Source organism: Osmia lignaria, chromosome 3 (assembly GCF_051020975.1).
Source record: "Osmia lignaria lignaria isolate PbOS001 chromosome 3, iyOsmLign1, whole genome shotgun sequence".
Taxonomy (NCBI): Eukaryota; Metazoa; Arthropoda; class Insecta; order Hymenoptera; family Megachilidae; genus Osmia; species Osmia lignaria.
In genome coordinates this window covers 5,122,556-5,146,495 of record NC_135034.1, presented here as the reverse complement: position 1 = coordinate 5,146,495, position 23,940 = coordinate 5,122,556, and the positions used below count along the sequence as shown (strand labels likewise).

Sequence of the window (23,940 nt, the reverse complement as noted above, 5' to 3'; positions counted from 1 at the left end):
TTCAAATAACTTGAAAATGTCGATGATACTGTGTGACGTGTAGTCTACAATTCTTCTACTGTCAACAAAATGGAATATTTTAAAAGTAGCCTAAAATCTGTTTTAGGTTCTACTCCTGTAGAAAATGAAATGTCGGGTGCTGATACGGTATTTAAAACTTTTTTTAATGATTAAACTTACGTTTTTCTCTTCCAGTTTCTTTTTAAAGTAACACATGGTATCTTCTGTTCGTGTGACATGTAGTATAAAACAAACGTAATATAATTTGCATAATCAAATATGTATACCTTGAAATATGTATGAATTTTTTCTTTTTATATTTACCCTTTTTATTAAAATAATCACACAGGTAGAACGATTGGTGGATAGGTTACAATCATCAACCTTGTTAAATGACAGACGAGATGCCTGTCGAGCGCTTAAAGCCCTTTCACGCACTTATCGCGTTGAAGTGGGAACTCGAGGAATGGATGTACTGAGACAGATTTTGGAAATAGATAGAACAGATTGTGAAATCATCGGTTTAGCATTGGACACTCTTTGTAACATAACTAATCCTATAGCATTTGAAGAAGAAGGTAACATTACAAGTTTGATATTTTTCATCTAACTTTTACTGCATTTTACACAAGTATTATTTTCAGTGGATAAACATGGACCAAAGAATAAAATAGGAGAACAATTCACAGAGATATTTATTAAAAACACAGATAGCGTAGGATTAGTCTTAGCACTCTTGGAAGAATTTGAATTCAAAGTTAGATGGCCAGCTTTGAAATTATTAGCACATTTGTCAGCTAACAGGCTAAAGGATATACAAGAAATAATTTTAGTTAGCCCCATGGGTGTTTCTAAACTGATGGATCTCCTCAGTGATAGTAGAGAAGTCATACGTAATGATGTATGAGTTTTTTCATCTGTTCTTTTTTTCCCATGATGTTTTCATGAGTTTATAGTATACCTTTACTGGATAGAAAGTATTATTTATTATTGTTACAGGCCTTATTACTTCTTATCCAATTAACCAAAGGCAATGCAAACATTCAAAAAATTGTTGCATTTGAAAATGCATTTGATCGCATTTTCGATGTAATTGCTCAGGAAGGTAATGCGGAAGGTGGTATCGTCGTTGAAGATTGCCTGTTACTTATGTTGAATCTTTTACGGGGTAACATAAGTAATCAAAATTTTTTTTATGAAGGTAACGTGTTACTAAAAAAAGAGATAATTGTCAGTATGTATAGTGCAGATCAAAGTAGTGTTGTGCTATAACGTTTTAGGTTGTTACATTCAGAAATTAACTCCAATGTTTCAAATACCATCTGAAATTGATGACAATCCTCTTGGTGCATGGAGTCCACAAAAAGTGTCAAATGTTCACTGTATGGTACAAGTGATTCGAGCATTAGTAGCACCTAGTGGACCTGCTCAGGTAAATGAAAACATTCTATATTCATTTACATTCCTTTCGTTTTTGATACTGATTTTTATCCGTAACACGTATATAAAGGCAGTCGCAAATTGTCAAGAAATCATGAGAGCTTGTGGACTTTTACAAGCTTTGTGCAACATATTAATGGCTAGTGGTGTACCTGCTGATGTGCTCACAGAAACGATTAATACGGTAGCTGAAGTTATTAGAGGAAATGCTAGCAATCAAGAATTCCTAGCAGGAGTAATGGCCCCAAGTAGTCCTCCTAGGTAACTGAAACACACTTAAATATATAAATGTATTACATTGCTGGAAAAATGTTTATTATTTTTCAGGCCTGCAATCGTTGTTTTACTTATGTCCATGGTGAACGAAAAGCAACCATTTGCTTTAAGGTGTTCTGTACTATATTGTTTTCAATGTTTTTTATATAAAAATGAAATACGACAAAGTCAGCTTATTCAGACTTTGCTACCTCAAGGTAACGAGGTGCCGTCATTAACAACAGGTTTGTAGAAAACCGTATTATTGTATCTTGTACAATTTCAGTTTTTACAGTAGCGTATAATGAACGTAAAATATTTTACAAATGTAATGTTGCTAGGGCAGCTGTTATGCGGAGGTTTATTTTCCCCGGATTCTTTGTCGAATTGGTTTTCTGCCGTGGCATTGTCTTACGCGCTAATCGATGACAATGCGCAGAAAGAGCAATTACTGCGAGTACTTCTTGCAACTAACATTGGTAAACCACCTGTGACTTTGATGCAACAGTGTGTCATGTTACTGCAACAAGGCAATAAGACGCAATGCAAGTTAGGTCTTTTAATGTTACTCTGCAGATGGACTGCTCACTGCCTAGCTGCCGTGAAATTTTTCTTGCTTATCGATTCTTCTGTAGCTTATTTAACAGTCTTACTATCATCGCAAGAAAATAACGACGACTTACAAGAAACATTACTACAAAGTATGTGCGCTATGCTTATTGGAATATGTGTACATTTTAATGATAATAGTGTTCCTAATTATACGAAGGTAATTTAGTAAAGACTTGAAATAATACATTTTAAGACTATACGTTTATGCTACTACCGTAGATGGTACTTTACAGGAAAAATTGTGCAATTTAATTGAGAACAGAATAGGAGTAGAAAGATTTCAAGATGCTATTGGCGGTCTTGCTAGGCATGAGGTGTATTCTAGAACTTTAAAACATCCGCAACCCTCAGCGAAGAATCCATCGGAACTTCTATTAGATCATGAGTTTTGTAGACTGTCAAAAACATTAGAGGGTAATAATTATTTATTTCTTCTATGTTTATTTAATTCCATTACAAATTCCATTAATTATATTACATGTATTTTTCAGGTATAATTATGGAATCTGTTTTGGAGGGAAGTAACACGCATCAGAAAAATCAAATAACGACGTCGATACTTCCAGACTCTGTTTTAGTAGCACAATACAAAGAAGTTATTCGAGAACAAGATTCTCAAATACAGAAGCTTAATCAAGTTACAGAATCACTAATGAAGGAAAAACATGAACTCGAAGTACGGTACAGTATAAAATTATAGAACATATTTGCGAAGAAATTTCAGTCATTTTAATGAGTTATTTGTGAAATTACTAACTATTTCGACAGGCACAAATTCATGATCTACAATCGACCGTTAGTCATTTAAAGGATCAAAATTTAGTTCTACGAGCCGCACAAACCAATTTGTTATCAGAAGAAAATGATTCTAATAATATAACAAACGAAGAAGAATGCGCTAAAGAAGTGGAAAAATATAAACATGTAATTACGGATTTAGAAAATCGTTTAGATGAATGTACCTCGATGATAAAAGAATATAAACGAAAAGTAGAGGAAAAAAACGAGATTGATCTTGAACGGAAATTGAGAGAAAAATCAGAAGAATTGGAAAAAATAAAAAAAGATCAAGAGGATCTTCTGGAACTTTTAACAGAGCAAGATAGTAAAATTATTTTGTATAAAGAAAGATTGATCGCATTGGGTGAAAAGGTACTTTTAATTCTGTTCAAATAATTTTTTAGATCTGATACACGATTCTTGATAGACGACATAATGAATAATTTTACTAATTTTTTTGTTCTTAGGTTGAGACGGATGAAAGTTCTGCTGAACTTGACACTGACGATCAACAAGAATCTAGCAATTCGGTCGATCGTAATGATTAGTACCTTCCTAATTAAAAATTATTATGGCAATGATGATACTAGAAAGTATTTTTCCGTGTTCTTGTAATTCCTTTCTATTTATTTCAAACGATAATGTACCATCATATCGTATGATGATGTAGCAAATTCACACATTAGGAAGTAAATGCAGTTTTTATTATGTTGTTAAAATTTTATGTACAATATTTTTTAACGTAAGAATACTGAATGTGAATACCGATATGAACCGTTTTAATGAAAATCGATGAACGTTTGAACTGCATTATAGATGTAAAAAGAAAAACATGTTAATAATACGATATGTTTAAAGGGATATTTTTTATTAATTATAATATTGCTTCACTATTGATTTTAATCACATCAAACATTAAATTTAACAAAGTATTGTGCTCTACAAAATGGCTGCAAGAAAAAAGTGAAACAAACAATTAAGATTCCTCTGTTGAATGTTTGAACATTCCATTGATCAGTATGTACGTTTTGTTCAATTAATACACGTGGTATAATTTAATACCCTAGTAAAAAATAGTACTTCTTCCTTTTACGTACCTGTAATTAAAGCAGTATAGTTGCGATGCATTCTCATATCCTATTATGTATCTACCATAGCACAGTATCTCATACGTTGGTGATTAATTTTTTTTACAAAGAACTTTCCCGTTGTTTCAAAACTGCTTGCACACACTTTGCCATAGTAAGTGAGGCTCGAGATATTACGTCCGTCATAAAAAATTGATCTAACGTTTTCTGTTTAATTTCTAATGGATTCGATGACAACGAGCCATTCGTTTCCTTCATGAAAATAACATAATTTAGTATTTACTTATATGTTATGAAATTACGAAATATGTTGAACTCATATACATTTACCTTTAATAACTCCAATGCTTCGACAGAATAATTGGTCGGTTCTATGCTACCATACCTAATTAAATGTGGTGCTATTTCCTCCAGCCTGGACCTTACTTCGTTCAAAGTGTCATAAGGCAAACAAATTCCACATATCTATTCGAAATAATTAATTAACTTCCCTCTTTGTATCTGTACTTGATACTTTACAAATTTATTGATAATTACTTCTGAAAGAGCTCGTATAATCTTCCAATCTGGACGCGCCATACCTGGCGGTGTATTTGCAGCACAAGTTTGTTGAGGACGTCCTTCAGTGTTTACGTATGTTGCAACTTTTTCGGTGTACGCAGCTCCAGGAAGTATAACATCGGCCATCGCAGCTCCCTCATCACCGTGACTACCTAAAATACACAGGATTACATTAATATACTGATCTACAACAAAATAAATAAATATTTTATGTACCTATGTATACAATAACGGTGTTGGGAAAGTCTTCTTTTTTTATATTTGCATCGTCAGCTCCAAGTAAAAATAAAACCTTTGGCTGTTGTTGTTTAACTTCGTCAACGGATGACGAGTAACCCAAATCCAAAGCAGCTACTTGCGACGCATTCGTGTGAAGTACATTTAATACGTTCCATCCTTCAGAAGTCTTGAAATGAAGAAAACTGTGTATCTGTGTGTACGAATAAATTAAAACCGGTTATAAAATAATTTGCTTACCTTCGATTTATCTTCTAAAGACTGTGCCAATAATTGTGTTTCACACAAAATTTTTGCCCCATCTTTTCTGGTTAATTGCTCGATGCCCAAGATAATTAGAGGTTTCTTAGCACTTTTCAGAATATTCGAAAACGCATGAGTACCATTCCTTAATTGTGTTATAATTTCTGGAGACTGACCTAAATGCTAACATTGAACTAAAACTTTAGCTTCTGTATACAAATAACATGAATTTAAAGAAAATTCTTTACTTACTTCATGATCATATGTTAGATCTACGTCCGGACCAATTAGAGCAATAGTCTGTTCACCATGAATATATCCTTTCCGTAAACGCGTATTCACCAATGGTGCTTCGTATCTTGGATTTGTACCGATCAATAATACGACATCAGCCTCTTCTATAGCAGCAATGGAATTATTTAATAAATAATTAGTTCTTATATCTACAATGTTTTTCGGAAGACTTTGTTCCGTTGCAAGAATTTCACCACCAAGTCTATTTACTAAATCTTTCAATGCCACAAGAGCTTCAGCATCAGCTAATTTCCCAGCAATCGCGGAACATTTATTCAACGGTACGTCCTGAACAGCTTGAGCAACTAAGAATATATTATTTTAATTAATAATAAAATTCTTTAAACAACACAATTAACACTAAAGAGAAACATTAAACTATAATTATAACGAACCCGTTACGAGAGCATCTTCCCAATTAACAGCTTCCAATTTTCCATTGATTTTCATCATTGGAGTTATGAGTCTCTGACGTTTCAATCCATCATAAGAGAAACGAGCTTTATCTGACAGCCATTCTTCATTTATTTCCTGTATAAAGTAGTACATGTATCATTAAAATTTTAAAGGACGCTTTGCATTATTATTACCATGATAATAATACCTCGTTTACTCTTGGTAAAATTCTTAAAACTTCACCCGTTCTATGCGTTACTACTATATTACTACCAATAGCATCAAGAACATCAATACTATCTGTACGACGTGTTTCCCATGGGCGAGCAACGAAAGCATATGGTTTACTGGTTAATGCACCAACAGGACACAAGTCAATTATGTTACCAGATAATTCTGAGAGAAACATCTTCTCTACATATGTTCCCACCTGTTATAATAATATGTAATGTAAATATCAAAAGTATTAAGGCACTCAAGCTAGTATTGGAAAGGACTAAACATACTTGCATGTCATTTCCACGACCAGTAGTTCCTAGATCATCGATTCCCGCTACTTCGGAGGCAAAACGAATACATCTTGTACAGTGGATGCAACGTGTCATAACTGTTTTTATTAGAGGTCCAATATCCTTGTCCTCTACTGCTCTTTTACCGCTATAATTAATATCAATGAATCTGCTCCTATCACTACCAAATGCCATACTTTGATCTTGTAAATCACATTCACCACCTTGATCACAAATTGGACAATCTAAAGGATGATTAACTAATAAAAATTCCATAACTCCTTCACGAGCTTTACGTGTTAAATCAGAATTTGTTTTTACTCTCCATCCTTTCATCACAGGCATTGCACAAGCTGCAACAGGCTAAGCATATTTTTTTATGTTATGGATATGTACAACTACATGGAATTAAATTATATATATAAAAAAAATATAAACTAATGAATACCTTAACTTGTTTTTCAATTTCCACAAGACACATTCTGCAATTTCCTGCTACTGCTAGACGTTCATGATAACAAAATCTGGGAATCTCTACTCCTACTTTAGCAGCTGCCTAATAAAGTTATTACATTATTGCAAACTGTCGCTTGAGTGTTTAAGGTGAAATGTAATAATGTATTTACTAAACAAAAAAAAGGATTATTTACCTGCAAAACAGTTGTCCCAGGTGGAACCTGAACTGGCTTATCATCTATAAATACCTCTACTAATTCTTGTTGTAATTTACAGGATGTTGTATGTAATCCCATAGCAAAAAGTCTACCATTTTGTAATCCTGTTGGTAGTTTTATTACCGGGAGTCTTAACATTTTGACTCAATCTTCCCGTTAACTGTCAATTCTATCCTGTTATGTAAGAAAAAGTTATACCTTTAAGTATAGCGTAATGAACGTAACCTAATTCTATGTTGATCAATAGATTTATAACTCTTTATGTCCTCTTAAATCAATAATTTATACTACATATTAATGTAATAAAATTGAATTTATTATCATTTGTCTTTCAACGAATCAATAATAATTTTACTTGGTTAAAAATTACCAAATTTTGTTCCGTCCTAGCAATCCCTTCCAAACTTTGCGAACGTCTACGACAGACGATCTATAAGACTGATCTAAAATAGGATTTGTTACTAACAACATTTAATTTTGTCGAAGGAAATTCGTGTTGGAAAGCGGTCAATTTCTGAACTCATCTTCTATGATGACAATCAGTCTGATATAAATAATTAGTAAATTATGCAAGATGTAAAAATTACATTATTACAATATAGATTTCATTGTTGATTATTCGCTTTCGCAATAATTCTTCTTCTGACATTAAAAAATATATAGTAACTATAAGTAACCACATACAGTTAGTTTTTTACTTGTCAAAAATAATATACCGGAATGACGTCACCGGTGAGACGAAGTAGCAAACCGTCAACTTTTCACCGTAGGTACATACATATATAGCTTTCTCTTCCGGTAGGCAGCTGAAAGACACTTCGTTATCAGAAGTTTTAGTCGAACATTCACTTTTTACCTGATTTTACACGATGGCTATTGGTGATTTTAAGACTGATGAGGGTGTCAAAGATTTAAATTCTTACTTAGCGGATCGTAGTTATATCGAAGGGTAAGATTTGTAATACTATATAGTTTTTATTTCAGTACACGTGGTATTTTAAACATTGGCATTTTAGAATGATCAGACTTTTGTTGGTATATTTGAAAAATTGCTATTTATGTTTAAACGCTACAAAAATAGAAAGCTATTATCTGTATTAAAGTATATTTAAAATAATATAATATTTCACATTTCATTTCTTCAAATATTTATTAAAAAAAATATATATAAATTACCTTTTTCTGGCGTATGTTTAATTGACAAATGCAGTTACTGTTAAATGAATGAAGCAAATAAAAGTCATCATGTTTTTAAGGTGGCAACCTACTCAAGCTGATGTAGCCGTCTTGGAAGCTTTAGAAAAGGCTCCAACATCCTCAAATCCTCATGTTTTACGATGGTATAATCACATTAAATCATATGATTTAAAGAAACTTCCTGGGGAAAAGAAAGCACCTATCTTAAGTAGCAGTAATTCTACTAACGCAGCAGCAACAAAAAATGAAGATGATGATAAAGATGTTGACCTCTTTGGATCAGATGAAGAGGAAGATGCAGAGGCTGCCAAAATTAGAGAAGAAAGATTAAAAGCATATGCAGAGAAAAAGTCTAAAAAACCAGCACTTATTGCCAAGTCTAGCCTTGTATTAGATGTTAAACCATGGGGAGATGAAACTGATATGAAAGCCATGGAAGAAGCTGTGAGATCTATTCAAATGGATGGATTAGTATGGGGGGCATGTAAGTCAATTAATTTCCTTATTTATGGAAATCTTGTAAGATGCCTTGAATTTTATAAGAAACTAAATTTGATTTTATGTTTTTAGCCAAATTGGTAGCTGTGGGTTATGGTATCAATAAGTTCAGGATAATGTGTGTCATAGAAGATGATAAAGTATCTGTGGACTTGCTGGTGGAAACAATTGAAAATTTTCAAGACTTGGTTCAGTCTGTGGATATTGAGTCATTTAATAAAATATAAATTGACTGTTTCTGCTTGTTATTTTTAATGTAAACTTAATAAATAATAATTGTTTGTACATATAATTTGTTACTGGATTAGAACTGCTGATGCAATTTCAGTAGTAATATTATTAGTAAAGCTTCGAATAAAATATTTATGTGGATCGTACGATTTTCATATTTAAAATTTTAATACTTATTTGATTTATTTTTTACTTGTTTAGGACAAAATTAAATCTGCAGTTATATATACCTAATAAATGGAATAAAATAATTCCCATATGTTCATTATGAAAATAAATTTTAAAAGGAAATAGAAACAGCATTTCTGTTCCAGTTTTATTTGTCAAACTTATTGTTACTAATAAAATTCTGTAAATACTATATCGTTAGAGAGAGATGGGACCAATTAAGGTTAGGTTACGTGATACGTATGTGTGGGTATATACAAGTATTTATAAGATATATATGTATATAATATATATATATATATATCTCAAGAATTGAAAACTGATTCTTCCGATGATAAATATGAAATGATATTACATATTATACTTTTACAATTGTTAGCATGATCTATTATCAAGCTATAGAACTAATGTTTTATGACTTTTATAATATGTATAAACAGATGGTATCAAAAAATATGCTTACAGCCCAGCTGAAATATAATTTGTCTTCTTAATAGTGAATATATTTGTATTATTTATTAAGCATCATTTAAATTATAATATTAAATAGTATTAATGCATTTACTTAGCCAGTTATATCTTCTACAGTTTTGAAAATAACTAAAGAGCTGAAAGTTCATGATACATCTTGAATAATAAAAGTGACCTTGAAAGTTACTAACTAAATTTTTACAATTACAAACAGTAAACAGACAGTTTCAAATTCTTGATATCAGCATAAATATTTTAGTGTTCTATTTTATATGCTTATAATTTAATTTTGATATAACTGTCATTTCATTCAACAGGTCAAACAGACAAAAAAGATTCCTTTTAAACTGACCTTGAATGACTGTGTTTAGTATACTAAATATGTATGTAGTATAGCGACGTTCATAGGAATGCAATCCTGAAAAACACAACTGTTCAAGATGACATACACATTCCTATAAATACACAATTTTAATCAAATTCTGCTGTATGATTTTTGGAATTTTTAAACAACAACATTTTTCATTTTAATCCAATATTATATATATACACACACACCTGGGTTTTTTACTGCGTGCCTTAATATTCAGATTAGTTGGATTTTAAATCCTCCTTTTTTTAAAAGATAGCCCTTGCCACTGACCTCCGTTAGATTCCCCACTTCTTTAGGTGACAACACGCGCTCACCGCCCGCGCGTTATATATAAAAGAAGAGGAGAAGACATCGGGGAATACCGTAGTAGTTTGCTGTATCCAACTATTGCAACAACGTTCTCCAACATTAAGAGCTGTAAACATTTTAAGTCTTGATTTGTACATTCAACAAAAATCATATACATTAAAGATGGTTTTTTTTTCAAAAACTTCAATAAGCCCTGCCTGCTTATTGATACTACTATTAGTTTATGGTAAGTGAATATTTATACATATTTTGTTTTAATATACGGAAGCAAATAATTAAATAATTCTCTGTACAAAGATCAATGTTGATCATCATTTTTTATGTAACAGTAAATACGTTCATAGAATGGAATACATAAAAGTATGAGTCCTTGATTATAATGTAGAGGACATTAATTTGAATATCTATCTGTGTCGATCGCATCGTCCTTAAATCATCAAAGTAAAAATAATGTAGCTTAAGATAGCAAGTACCTTATTATACTTTTGCAATTCTTTTGCATTTAAAATAATCCTACGATTTACAAAACTCCATTAAATCATTGATTCTATACAGAAATCCGTTACTTCTCCACCAAATGCTTTGTCTTCTTTATTATCTATGAACAATTATCTTGAGAAATGTATTGTATATAAAAGTTAATTGAAAATTATTTTTATCCATCTTTGTTATACAGGACAATACACATCAGTGACTGGAGCTGAAACGTTATCGAAGGTTTGCTTAGGATGCATATGCGAAGCTGCATCCGGATGTAATACGACGCTTGGCTGTGACGAGGCTGTTTGTGGACCATTTCGCATAACATGGAGTTACTGGGCTGATGCTGGAAAACCAACCCTTACCGACAGTTCAAGTGATAATGGTTAGTAAATTATTAATGCGAGTACAAAAAAATGATAATAATAAAAATAAATTATTAAATCAAAATACTTGTTTTTTGGAAAGGATATCTACAGTGCGTGAGTGAGCCATATTGTGCGGCTCGTACAGTACAAGGCTATATGGATAAATTTTCTCAGGTATGTATGGTTGCAAATAAATGTATACTATAGGCATTCATGTATAGTTATGTTGTTTTCTTATCATCGTGGCACCTTTTTTTAGGACTGCAACGGAGATGGTAAAATCGATTGTGATGATTTTCTTCGTATTCATCGACTGGGTGGCTACGGATGCAGCGGCCCTTTGAACTCAAAATATGAAAATACATACAAACTTTGCATGCAGACTTTTGCACAGCAATAATTAAGAAATTATTGTAATCCATACATACATATTTTTGCTGTACGTGTTAAGAAACCTAATAAATAATAAAATAAAGTTACATTCCCATTTAGATCTATACATATGTATAAAAATATATATTTTACATGTTATTCATTTAAAACATGACTTTGGACCCATGGAAAATTAACATTTTATCCACAAATTCAGCTCTTCTTTTCAACAATAGTTTTTGCTCGTCCAATATACTACTTGAATCTATATTTTTTATTATAAAACAGTTTATAAATAAACGAAGACTTTCTATGAAAGTTTGCAGCTGAGTGGAAACAGAGATTCTTTCAAATACACGTAGACAAGCCTTTTCGTTTTCATGTAATAAAATTTTCAATATAATTTGTTTAAGAAACTTCATGGTATGTTTGTCTAATTCAGTAAATTGAATAACCTGTAACATAATAATAATCAGTAGTAAAAGATATTTCCTTTATAATTTCAATAAAATGTAATACTTACTTTCAAAATTGATAGAGCAAGGCAGTTTTCAATAAATAAGTAAGTTAAAAAATGTGCTAAATTATTTAATTGTTTGGATTCGTACGTTTCCAATGTTTTCAATTTGTCCCATAATGTGTATTGTATTGTCAGCTGAAATATTAATAAATGTTAGAAATAAACCAGTATGTGTACATATAATTGAAACTATAAAATAATACCTGATATTTTCGGTTATATTCACATAATTTTTGAGCCAGTATCGCATAATAAGGATTGAACTTATTTTCCTGTAAACAACAATGCATTAAAACGTGTATGATTTCGCCTTCTTGTTGGTCTTTTAAGCCAAGATGATGAAGTTTTTCAAATGCATCCAAATAATCTTCGGCTGTTATAAGAATACAGAAAATATTTCTTCTAGTGTCTGTATTCATCCTTTGTTTCTTTGCTAATTCTAATATTTTTGTACCAAAATTGAACTTGTTATGTTTCTTTGTTTCTGTTGAGATATCAATAGTATTTGTTCCAGACCAAGCTGATCCTATAATCCACCATTTTCCATTTTCATCGGCTATAATAAGAAAACAGTTAGATATAATTTATTGACTCCTTATTTATATAAAATATTACCATGCAACAGATCTTCTAGAGTCACATTGAACTGCACTATTGCATTGCCTTTACGTATTACACTTTTCATAATTTTCCTTAAATGTTCCACTTCAAGAGGATCATATTGGGGTATTTTATTAATGTTATTGTTCTTTACTGCTAATAAAATTTCTAACATAAATTTGACTCTTGAGCTGCGAAATAATAATAATTTTGTAAGTAATTACTGTTAACTTTAATTTTTTAATTAGTGAACTTGGAAAGCTTACTTTTCTCCATTCTCATGGCTAGCTTTTTGTTGTAGATCTTTTATAAACTCCTTTAGAGCATTTGGATCATCCTTTCTTAGTGAAAATCCTACTGTTTTTAAAATAAGTAATATCAATTCAATCTCTTTTTCTGTAAATTTGGTTGCAAGTTTATGAAGTATCTGATAGATGAGTTTGTGTCCATACACCTTAAAGTTATACAGATGTGAAAGCATAAGAATTATATTGTCCAATTCCTTATTTTCTACATCTTGCGGCTTTTCTATTATTTCAACAAATGTTTTAACAAGTTTTTCTAAAAAACTGGCACCAACTTCAGTACCAACATTTGCATGCAAAATGGCAATCAACATCATATGTTCGCAAATAAGTCTATTCGGAGTCATTACATTTGTAACTAAACTTTCCAGTGTTAATTTTGATAATACAAGATTCATATTGTTACGGCTGTTTGTCATGTACAATGTTTCTATCTGTAACATGAAAATTATGAGTTAATAAGTATATTATCTGTATGGTAGTAATTTATTTCAAAACACTGAACTACCTGATTACTTATATAATGAATGTTTTGTTCCGTTATTCTATTCAAATAGCCTTTTAACTGTTTTTTTAAGGACTGCAGTTTGTCATTATCTGAATTTATATCAGAAACAACTTTTGCAGCTGGTGGAACATATCTATTAGCATTTCGTATAATATTACCATCTCTATCTCTTTTCCTTCCATAAATATCTTCCCACAAACCATCATTATTATTAATGTGAACATTCTCTTTACTTTGTTCAGGTTTTACCTCTTCAGTTTCTGATACCTCTGAATCAAGTTCAGTTACATTCTCATTTGCAGTAGCTGAGTGGTCATTTACATTTTTATTTTTTTTAATATTATGCAATTCATTTTCCATACAAGTGTTCTCCTGGAGATCTTCTTCAACAGTTTCTTCAAAACTTCCTTCAAATTCATCATCAAATTTGTCTGTTAACAGCTTTTCCTCTGTTTCTACTATATACTTTCTATTTTCTTCTACACAAAAATCCAGAAGATCTGTATATACATTAAGGAGTTTTCATAAAAATAATATCTTAATATCAGGAACAAAATGTGGTATTTTTCAATAAAACAAAAAGGATACAATCTAAACCATCTAGTGCAAAAGATTTTGGAATTGTCTTCTTTTTTCTTTTATTTAATTTCAACTGCTTCTCCAGTTTTTTAATTATTTTATCTTCTTTCAAATTGGCCTGTTTAAGCGATTCATTTCGTGTATTTGTTTTTCCAAGTTCAACCTTCTTAGTTTTCTTTTTCTGAACAGATTTCTTTTGCACTTCGATGCTAGCTGCGATTTCATTCTTGCAAATATTTTTTTTGCCATGAACTTTAACGATCCTTTCATCTTTGTCACTGCCCGAAACAAGTAACCCTTTTTTCTGCTGGAAATAAATTGCTTTGTTAATCTTCTTCTGTTTCCTAAGCTCTTTTCGTACTTCTTTACGAGATTTAGTCATTAAATTTGAACTAGTATTCTTCGCATTTTTATTTTTCAATTTTAATCGTTTAAACGAGCTCATGTTTTATTCTGCTGAAAAGGTGTAGTAAAATTTTATGCAAAAAATATATTTATATTATATATGTACATATAACTTTTAGCCCTGGTTTTTATCATTTACTTGTGTTACAGACATATGTATATACAATTTATAGAAGTTCTATAAGAATTCACTTTATATATCACACATCTTTACTAAAAATAAATTTACACGCTTAATTGTAACATTTATAACGCACTTGAAATAAATTGCGCTTCGTTTAATCGAAAAAGTTCTAAAATTGTGGCACTACTGACTGTGGCGTATACAGAACGACAGGTTATTTGTTACGGTTAGGTGGAAAGTCAATTTAAATGTTAAAAAGTTGTACACAAACGGTAAAATGAAAATGTTAATGAAGATGTTACAAGGTTCTTCTATAGTTTCTGTTACAAATAGGTAAATAGTAAAAAGATTTTATATTAAAGAATGTTAATTTGTTCAGTTTACTTCTAATATCATTATTTTATGAATCTATTTTATTCATTAAATAGTAATTGTTTTTTACAGTGCAGTACAAAGGAAAGCCTTTCCTTTTTTAAAAAAATGCCAATTTTCTTCTCATAAGGTTCCTAATAATAAAATAACACGAAGCACAGTAGTTACACCATTTCCCCCGTTAACAAAACCTGTTCCTAATTTACCTAAAGCAATTTATGCTACTACAAAGGAAGAGCATCATGTTACTAAAGTAACAGTTTTATCAAATGGATTAAGAGTTGCTTCTGAAAATCGGTTTGGCCCATTTTGTACAATAGGTGGTAAGTTGAAAGAATTTTTAAAAAAAGCTTTAAACAAGTTTTAAAACTTATTCATGTTGAAAAAACATTATGTTACAGTAATAATTGACTCTGGTCCTCGATATGAAGTTGCATATCCTAGTGGTATTTCTCATTTCCTAGAAAAACTGGCATTTGGAGTAAGATTTTTATGATACATTGGAAAGTTACTATTCATAGAATAAAAAATAAAATCAATAATTTACTTTTGCAGGCAACAAAAACGTATGAAAATAAAGATCAAGTGCTGCTTACCTTAGATAAACTTGGAGGGATATGTGACTGTCAAGTAGGAAGAGATACATGTACTTATGCTGCATCAACAGAACATCGTGGATTAGATAAAGTGGTACAAATTTTAGGTGATATTGTTTTAAGGCCTAAAATTACACAAGAGGAGGTAAATGCTGCTAGACAAATGATTTCCTTTGAATTAGAATCTTTACTTACAAGACCAGAGCAAGAACTAATACTCACAGATATGATTCATGCTGTAAGTGTAATGAAAAAAATATTTTTTAAAATATCAGATGCATATATCTGAATAAATATATTTTTTTAGGCTGCATATAGAAATAATACTCTTGGTCTTCCAAGGATTTGTCCAAAGGAAAATATTGATGTTATAGATAGAAAAATATTATTTGAATATTTGAAACATCATTATACACCAAGTAGAATGGTAGTAGCTGGTTGTGGTGTAGAACACGAAGATCTTGTCTCGGCAGTTCAAAAGTACTTATATGTAAAACTTAAATATTTACTACCATAAATCACAATTTCAAGATTGTTACTGATTAAAAAATTAAGTTACATATTTGTCGTATAAATTCTTAAATAGTTAAATGAAGTTTATTATTGCTGTTGCAGATATTTTGTTGATGAAAAGCCTATTTGGGAAGAAGAGCAAGGAACAAGCAAGAGTACTTTAAATACCGTGGATGCATCAATTGCTCAGTATACTGGAGGTTACATGCTAGTAGTTATCTTCTAATCGAATTAAATACAGAAAGATATCCTAAAAAGTTACTGATTTTTATAACTTTGTTCTAAAATTTTATAGGAAGAATGCAATATACCCGTATACGTGGGACCAAGTGGTCTGCCAGAATTGTCGCACGTAGTGATAGGTTTGGAGGCCTGTTCCCATGAGGATCCAGATTTTGTACCACTATGCGTTTTGAATATGATGATGGGTGGTGGCAATAGTTTCAGTGCCGGAGGTCCAGGAAAGGGCATGTTTACTCGTTTATTTCTAAACGTACTTAACAGGTAAAATATAACATTTTTTGTTCTCTGAAAAATTAGAATATCATTGTAAAAAAATTATTTTGTAGGTACCATTGGATACATAGTGCAGTTGCGTGTAACCACGTATATATCGACACGGGGCTGTTTTGCATTCATTCATCTTGTACACCATCTTATGTCAAGGATATGGTTGAAGTGATTATACATGAAATGGTTTCTATGGCAAATTGCATTATGGACAGCGAACTAGCGGTATGGTTTTTTATTTGTAATGTTTGTTGTTTTATCATTTTAATTGGATAATCTTTGAATAATACAGAGAGCAAAGAAACAACTACAGTCCATGGTATTTATGAATCTGGAAACAAGGCCTGTTATGTTTGAAGATATTGGGAAACAAGTTTTAGCTATTGGATACAGAAAACGACCAGAATATTATATAGAAGCAATTGGTAAGTTACCTATTGATGAAAAGTATTGATGAAATATCATGCATAACATAAAAGTAGGATTTTTCATTATTTTTGCTTCGATTGCAGATGCAGTATCGAGAGAAGATATAAAAAATGTAGTACGTCGTTTGCTTAAATCACCGCCTAGCGTTGCAGCTCGAGGAGAAATAAAAACCCTTCCTTCGATCGGGGACATTCAAGCTGCATTGATTGACGAACAAGGCCGATTACCTGGTTCTCGTAGTAGACTGTCTCTTCTCCGCTAAAATTTTTGAAAATTATTTAATTTAATTTAATTTATTCGCATTAAATGAAACAATTCCTTTGTATATACAAAAAGTAAAGATAAAGAGAGCAAATCAATAACATATAAAATAGAAAATTAAACGAATAAAAAACAAACTGAAGTAAATGAAATAATTAAAATATCTAAGTATCAATATGTAAAGGCTGTTCTGAAATTTACAAATAAAATCCAGAAAAAAATTATTTGCTTATAAGTGTTTACCGTTTACGGAACGAGTCATAAGCCGGTGATACAAATTCAATGAATAAGTGATTTATTATTTATTTTTGCGTTCTTATAAAACATTTTGTTTCTATTAGGGGCTGACACTAATTTAGTTTTGTAGTCCTATACATATATACATTGACTTTGCATATCGATTGCTGATATTGTCCATTTTATTCTCAGAATACTTGGCTATCAAAGGAATAACTCCCTAGAATAATTTTTTTCTTTAGAGAGAAAGGGTTAAAACACATTACATTTATAATATTCATGACAACCATACGTTATATTTTCAATGTTTTATAACTTATAACGTTCGGTTTCAATAAATTGTTACCCTATGTCAATTATACATTCATTTGTTAATATAATGTAAAAACTGTAGAATTGTTGTTAAAAATTTTTTACTTTCGTACCAAAATGTTCTCTGTGTACGTTCTACACATCCATGATGGAAAACGACTTGTACAGTGTAAGCAAATATTTATATTGACAGAGGTATGTGACAAGAAATTCAAGCCTCCACTTCTTCCAAAGTTTTAAGGAAGGATGCTTTCTTTTGAGCGACGCGGTTCTTCCTTTCTGACAAGGAAAGTTTCGCACGATTCCATCGCTTTTTAACAGGTGCTTTTTCTCTAGTGGCCTTTACGTGTTCCGGATTTGTACGTATAGCTTCATGTGCATTTTTATAAATGCCTTCAATCTGTTAACAGAAATTATAATATCAGTAGATAAATAAAATGAACATCATAAATAAAAAAATAAAAAAATAAAATGTAACAGAGGTTAATGTGAAAAATGCGACGATTCATGCATTTATTTCGCAAAACCAATGCATTTACTATTGTCCAACTGCGACACTGCAGAGATTGCTAAATCAGGCAGTAATTATAAGTCGGACGACTGACGTTATGCGAATAAAATATATAAGGACTTACACTATCGGCAGTAATACCATTCTTGATGTATTGTGAAAACTGTCGTTTAAAAGCTTCATCATCCTCTTCTTCTAATGTTTTCATATAATTTGCAACATGTTGTCCGAAAATATGTTGTCGGTGAACATCGGCGTTAAAAGATTTAGATTCACTATCATATCCAGGGAACCTTTTGGTGCTATCAAAAAACAAAAGAAAGTTACAAATTAGATTTAAAGATAATTTTTATACAATTTTTATGGTGAGTTATACAATATCAGAGACACGTTTTATAATCTTTTAAATGTAAGCAAAAACCTGACATTATACTGTAGAACACAAATAAGTCTTGCCTTGCTAACTCAGATGACGCGCATGTGCCATGAATTCATCATATTATTTAATACTGATAATACTTTGCAATATTCTTAAATTAATTATTAATAAAATACCTATGAGGAATGTTTAAGCCACCATCCACAGCACCTTTCATGGCACCAAAAACTCTAGCACCAGTAGTTGTACGCATAAGACCAGTATCTAAATAACATCTGAATGCACCAGGACCTTTATCTAGTTCTTCAACATTATATTCATCACCAGTTACTTCTGTTGTGCCTGTATACAAAGTATCTAGACCCAACTTTTTCAACAGCTGTTAAAAAGATATAAAATCATGTTATCACTAGTACAAAACAATTGATTATGTTTAATTTTATCAATTAATATTCAGAGTTATAAAATAGGGAACAATTGATTTTCTTCAGTTATGCATCAAAGCGAGCTGAGACTTTCATCATTATATAGAGACATACATGTACAAATAAAGCATATAATGAAAAAATAATGTAATATAAAAATGCTTACTCTTCGAGCTAACAGAAGACCTGTACAATATGCTGAAGCATAATTTGTAAGACCAACTTTAACACCATATTTTGGAAGTTCATGGCTATATGCTGCACATACAATCCTGTCTCCTTCAATTCTGGAATATGCCACCTACACGTATATATATATGCACACTAGAATTAAGTAATGTAACTGAGATATATAAACATCATATTAAGATTTATTTACCTGACAGGTAATATCCTTATTGGACAAACGTACTACTAGCCTGTACTTAGGAGTATTGTATTTATTTTTATCCTGAATTGTTAGTCGTTTGCGAGCATAATAATCAGTCTTTCCCTCGCGTCGCCTCTTGAACTTAACTTGATAACGTTTGAAATACTGCTTGTTTTTAACAACTTTTACAAAACCCTAAAAGTAACATGTACAATCTGAGACTGAGGGGGTATTTTTATATTCTTATTTCTTATAAAAAAGAACAAAAATTTAATAGAACTTTGTTAATAAATTACACCTATTAATTTCTATTATCATGCTTGTACCGTACACGTCGCTTTATGAATCCAATTGAATAATATGCATCTGGCACTTTTATTCAAATTAAAACATTTATATGAATAATAGAAAATTTAATCTATCAAATTATATCAATCATAATAAATTTTACTTACCATTTTATTGAAAAATCTGATAAAACGATTAGACGAAACAACCTCCTCCAACGTTCCACGCTCTAAAGGGAAGTCTTCAGCCTTCCGGTCGTGATGGAACGCTTGTTACGCCCTCACGAAACCCAACGTAATTAAAGACCCTAGAAATCCAATCTAGTTTATTTTTCATAAAATACCTATATCTCTAATATATCAATATCTATATATACCGCAGTTTACCAGAGTCCATAACTGCGAAAAGACCAGTTTTCGTTCTTTGCGCATCTCTAGTACGCATCTTCGCCCTGATTGGCGATACTCCCAAACGAAGTGGAAAGCGATTAGCAGAGAGCTCGCTGCGTTCCCCCACCATCTTTCAACCTGCGCGTCGCAGTTATGGACTCTGGTGAATTGCGGTATATATAGCTTTCAAGTTTGTAAAATATTATAATAAATTATAAATTATAAATAAAGAAACTAAATTTAAATCTTATAATTTAAACTGTCCTTTTTTTATCAGAGATCATATATACATTTATATTTTATACAATATGAAGTTCAATTTATTAAAAAATTTATATAGATTTGTTATAATACATGTCTAGAAGAACAAAAATATCACATATTTTAATTAAGAATAAAGAAATTAGAAGTTAAACTATATTATACAGAAAAATTACAAAATAAAGAAAAGGTATTTTCTTTATTTTATTTAAACAAAATTAAACATTTTATCCTTTAAATATATAGATGCAAAATATACATAGTACATTTTTCAACTTTTTATCTCTTCGCCAACTTCTGTTCCCCAATCACTCAAATCTTCATCCCAACCATTATTTTCTTCCATAGTTTCGACCTCATTTAACGTTTTCATGTCAAACACACTTTTCGATGGTTGCTGTACATGCAAAAATTGCGTTTTCTTTATTATAGGTTCCATATCTGTAAAATAATCGTACTCATCCTTGGAACAATTTGATAATTTCGAATTCTTGATATCAAGTTCTGAAATATCAGATAAAATACCTAACTTCTTTATAGCTTTTGAATCTACTGTTTTTGTTACATTTGTATTTAGTACTGTATCTTCAATTTCCGGTGTTGAATTTAAAATTAAAACATCATTAGACTGACAGATTGTTTCAGAGGATGATAGTGAAATACGAGGATGCGTGTCTCCGGCAGTACTCTCTTGTACGTCCCAATCAGACCACGTATACTCTTCTTCTATAATTGATGAAACAATCTCTTTTTTATCCTCTCCTCCATCTGGCGAAGGTCTTTCAGGTAAATTAACTGTTTTCTCTATTGTATTAATCGAATTCGTAAATTCATTTGTATCTATATTACTCTTATCCTTATCCTTTACTTTTTCTTTCAGTTTATTTGGTCGTCCATCCGTAAACAGTTTTCCTCTCTTTCCACCAATTACAGTGGCTGCACCAAGAATTGGAACTATATAAGCCAGTGCTTTTAATGTTGCAGACACCAACTGATCATTGGTATCTTTGATCCCAACAAGTAATTCAGGAAGTACTTGAGATTTTAATTCATCTACTTGAAATGCATGCACAAACGAATTGAAATGAGATAAAAGTACTAAACGAATTGATAAATCTCTTATACAAAACATCTGTAACAATTTAGGCACCAAATGGACTTTAAACGTTGAAATTGTAAATAAATTATTATCTGTACCGTCTTTTCGATCTGTAAAAAAAAGAATATAACTTTTAATATGAACTTTTAACGTAAATTAAACATAGAACAATATTAAAAATCTTTTACCCCTTGGTTTTAAAATAAAAGGTAGAAGTTTCTCTTGTGCTGTTGAATCTAATAAAACTATTCTTGAAAGTAATAATCGTCCTAACTGTTCTGCAACAATATTTTCAGGAAATGTTCTCAGTTGTGTTATTAATGTTCTGTAATATGATAAAATGTTTTCAATAATAATTTACAATTTTTTAATGACAAGTATTTGCTTTTGTCAAAAATGTTTACCCAAAAAACATTTCTTTTTCCTGATTATTCTGTAAGGGTAATTCTTCTAGAAATGCATATATTTTCATGAAATCATGAGTGAAAAATGGGTGTAGAAGTACATTTGACAACTTGCTTCTTAACTCTGGATCTGAATTCTGCAAATTTTCCTTGCAAAATTGTTTAAATTCTAAGAGGCCTGGAATATCTTCTGAAATTATATAAAGTTGTTAAGTCTACTCTTTATCATTTTTTTGGCATATAATAAATATTAATTTACTTATATAATTTACCTGAATCTTTAAATTTTAATATATCTTCTGCTAAAACTCCAAATGCATACGCATCAATTGCTGTAAAATTTGTAGGTACAGCTGTTATATCTTCATTAGGAGACACCGCTCTTTCGTACCTGTAACTTCTTATCTTTTTTAAATAAGAAGAAGTTAACTCTTTAGATTTACATATACATTCTAATCCACCAAGTTTCCAACATCCTTCTGGTGTAACATAAATAGAACTTCCACAAATATTATTGTGCGATATAAATGCTTTTTCATGAAGAAAAACCAATGCACGTAGAATGCTATATAAACCCATACATATTTGCAATGTATTTTGTGTTTCTATCGATTGAATTAATGGTCTAACTTGTTCGGTAGTTAGGAAAAATTTACTGCCTTTAAACCATGAAGAAATATATTTTAATATACAAGGATGCCTATATAACATCAGGTTCTGGAAAATATATTTGGTACGGTTATAAATATAAATTATTTAGTTAATTAAAATAATATTATAAAAATACGATGTAGAGCTCATATTATTAACTCGTACATGTATTTATGTCTGTAATCCTATCATATACGGGGTAATCAAAAAATTAACGTTAACCTTTGCTGCTTTCTCTAAAGGAGAAGGATTTCCAAAATTTGCATTATAATGTAATGATGGTTCACTGATAAATACAGAGACTTTTTCAGCATTATAATCATTTATATGGGCTGTATAATGTATCCAAAAATCTGTTATTTCCACAGATTTCTCGTCAATTTCCAGCCCGCTAGGGGCACTTTTTTCATTCCCCATTAATCTTTTTATTTCTTTGGTAAGGATTCGTTTTCACAGAACAGTCATTAAAAATAATAAACTAGTAATAAATTCGTATTATTTATTAAAAGAAATTGTCTAAAAGATGTATTATTTATTTCACGATCATTTAAAATTGACTGTTACTTTGTGTTACTTCACAAGCATCAACCATTACAAATTCCGTTCGGCCATTTTTAATCTGTCTACTGTGAAACGATAACATTACTCCCCTCATGTTCTATATGATTTTAGCGCCATTGTCAAATTTGATGCGAGCGTCGAGGCTGAACTTCGAATTCCGCGTCGGTAAAACAGTCAACGTTTCATCGAAAATTAGACCGAACAGAAACTGATTTAAGCGCCACCTCAATTATCGCATGCTATCAACTAACGGCATGCTATGCTACGTCACCTTTCGCATGCACCTAAATGACCGAAAATACTTTTCTGAATTTAAACTATTGTTTATAGTAGCTCTTAGCTTGATATCGCTTTCTAAAAGTTATCTTTAGAAAACGATATCAATTACCAGGTCACACCACGTGGAGGTGGCTACGTTAGTGACCCACCCTAAAATCATAAGAACGTGAAACCATTCAAAACAGACAACATAAAATAAATATTTAAACAATACAATCTTGAAATAGAAAATAGAATTAACATCCTAATATCAGAAACAATTGAGAAAATAACAATTCAACAATAAAATGCTGAAATAGAAAATAGAATTAACATCCTAATATCAGAAACAATTGAGAAAATAACAATTCAACAATGAAATGCTGAAATAGAGAATAGAATTAACATCCTAATATCAGTAAAAATTAAAAAATAATTCAACAATAAAATGCTGAAATACAAAATATAATTAACATCATAATTTCAGTAAAAATTAAAAAATAATTCAACAATAAAA

At 30.8% G+C, this 23,940-nt stretch overlaps 8 protein-coding genes across 13 annotated transcripts; 4 read left to right on the top strand and 4 right to left on the bottom strand.

Moving 5' to 3' along the window:
- Positions 1–8: 8 nt before the first annotated feature.
- Positions 9–3,694, top strand: p115 (general vesicular transport factor p115). Of its 3 annotated transcripts, XM_034326768.2 has the most exons (12): positions 9–147; positions 350–578; positions 645–901; positions 1,000–1,201; positions 1,281–1,432; positions 1,511–1,701; positions 1,768–1,940; positions 2,037–2,464; positions 2,541–2,721; positions 2,799–2,983; positions 3,076–3,459; positions 3,555–3,694. In XM_034326768.2, exons 1-12 carry the CDS (start codon positions 70–72, stop codon positions 3,633–3,635), a joined length of 2,541 nt encoding a protein of 846 aa, XP_034182659.2. In that variant the 5' UTR covers positions 9–69; the 3' UTR covers positions 3,636–3,694. The 3 variants fall into 3 exon arrangements, with proteins under 3 accessions (XP_034182659.2, XP_034182658.2, XP_034182662.2); XM_034326767.2 differs by having other exon boundaries at positions 1,281–1,701; XM_034326771.2 differs by lacking the exon at positions 3,555–3,694 and having other exon boundaries at positions 1,281–1,701; positions 2,799–2,988; positions 3,076–3,254.
- A 242-nt stretch (positions 3,695–3,936) lies between these two features.
- On the bottom strand, positions 3,937–7,634 carry ND-75 (NADH dehydrogenase (ubiquinone) 75 kDa subunit). Of its 3 annotated transcripts, none has more exons than XR_004581690.2 (13): positions 7,460–7,633; positions 7,066–7,263; positions 6,864–6,971; positions 6,413–6,778; positions 6,115–6,336; positions 5,906–6,041; positions 5,469–5,815; positions 5,214–5,399; positions 4,953–5,142; positions 4,713–4,888; positions 4,506–4,640; positions 4,185–4,427; positions 3,937–4,037 (listed from the first exon to the last, which is right to left on the bottom strand). XR_004581690.2 is itself a non-coding variant. In XM_034326775.2 (13 exons), exons 2-12 carry the CDS (start codon positions 7,225–7,227, stop codon positions 4,278–4,280), a joined length of 2,178 nt encoding a protein of 725 aa, XP_034182666.1. In that variant the 5' UTR covers positions 7,228–7,263; positions 7,460–7,634; the 3' UTR covers positions 3,937–4,184; positions 4,260–4,277. The 3 variants fall into 3 exon arrangements, 2 of the variants coding, with proteins under 2 accessions (XP_034182666.1, XP_034182664.1); XM_034326775.2 differs by having other exon boundaries at positions 3,937–4,184; positions 4,260–4,427; positions 7,460–7,634; XM_034326773.2 differs by having other exon boundaries at positions 3,937–4,427.
- Positions 7,635–7,895: 261 nt separating this feature from the next.
- eEF1beta (elongation factor 1-beta) lies at positions 7,896–9,069 on the top strand. Its single transcript, XM_034326778.2, has 3 exons — positions 7,896–8,038; positions 8,346–8,770; positions 8,857–9,069. Exons 1-3 carry the CDS (start codon positions 7,959–7,961, stop codon positions 9,009–9,011), a joined length of 660 nt encoding a protein of 219 aa, XP_034182669.1. The 5' UTR covers positions 7,896–7,958; the 3' UTR covers positions 9,012–9,069.
- Positions 9,070–10,425: 1,356 nt separating this feature from the next.
- On the top strand, positions 10,426–11,671 carry LOC117605434 (lysozyme). Its single transcript, XM_034326780.2, has 4 exons — positions 10,426–10,562; positions 11,013–11,201; positions 11,285–11,358; positions 11,444–11,671. Exons 1-4 carry the CDS (start codon positions 10,499–10,501, stop codon positions 11,582–11,584), a joined length of 468 nt encoding a protein of 155 aa, XP_034182671.1. The 5' UTR covers positions 10,426–10,498; the 3' UTR covers positions 11,585–11,671.
- Positions 11,230–14,513, bottom strand: LOC117605427 (nucleolar MIF4G domain-containing protein 1). Its single transcript, XM_034326772.2, has 8 exons — positions 14,078–14,513; positions 13,490–13,989; positions 12,943–13,415; positions 12,692–12,867; positions 12,280–12,632; positions 12,080–12,211; positions 11,710–12,011; positions 11,230–11,639 (listed from the first exon to the last, which is right to left on the bottom strand). Exons 1-7 carry the CDS (start codon positions 14,511–14,513, stop codon positions 11,721–11,723), a joined length of 2,361 nt encoding a protein of 786 aa, XP_034182663.2. The 3' UTR covers positions 11,230–11,639; positions 11,710–11,720.
- A 280-nt stretch (positions 14,514–14,793) lies between these two features.
- Positions 14,794–17,904, top strand: LOC117605431 (mitochondrial-processing peptidase subunit alpha). Its single transcript, XM_034326776.2, has 10 exons — positions 14,794–14,930; positions 15,042–15,292; positions 15,371–15,450; positions 15,525–15,803; positions 15,873–16,045; positions 16,181–16,289; positions 16,374–16,582; positions 16,648–16,813; positions 16,881–17,013; positions 17,101–17,904. The coding sequence occupies exons 1-10, from the start codon at positions 14,875–14,877 to the stop codon at positions 17,277–17,279; spliced, it is 1,635 nt and encodes a 544-aa protein (XP_034182667.2). The 5' UTR covers positions 14,794–14,874; the 3' UTR covers positions 17,280–17,904.
- A 16-nt stretch (positions 17,905–17,920) lies between these two features.
- RpL5 (ribosomal protein L5) lies at positions 17,921–20,125 on the bottom strand. Its single transcript, XM_034326781.2, has 6 exons — positions 19,968–20,125; positions 19,522–19,707; positions 19,309–19,443; positions 18,894–19,096; positions 18,463–18,640; positions 17,921–18,227 (listed from the first exon to the last, which is right to left on the bottom strand). Exons 1-6 carry the CDS (start codon positions 19,968–19,970, stop codon positions 18,039–18,041), a joined length of 894 nt encoding a protein of 297 aa, XP_034182672.2. The 5' UTR covers positions 19,971–20,125; the 3' UTR covers positions 17,921–18,038.
- A 418-nt stretch (positions 20,126–20,543) lies between these two features.
- LOC117605198 (protein-associating with the carboxyl-terminal domain of ezrin) lies at positions 20,544–23,481 on the bottom strand. Of its 2 annotated transcripts, none has more exons than XM_034326217.2 (5): positions 22,827–23,481; positions 22,226–22,670; positions 21,954–22,140; positions 21,738–21,874; positions 20,544–21,659 (listed from the first exon to the last, which is right to left on the bottom strand). In XM_034326217.2, exons 1-5 carry the CDS (start codon positions 23,019–23,021, stop codon positions 20,722–20,724), a joined length of 1,902 nt encoding a protein of 633 aa, XP_034182108.1. In that variant the 5' UTR covers positions 23,022–23,481; the 3' UTR covers positions 20,544–20,721. The 2 variants fall into 2 exon arrangements, with proteins under 2 accessions (XP_034182108.1, XP_034182107.1); XM_034326216.2 differs by having other exon boundaries at positions 20,547–21,659; positions 21,954–22,143; positions 22,827–23,479.
- Between the last annotated feature and the right edge of the window lie 459 nt (positions 23,482–23,940).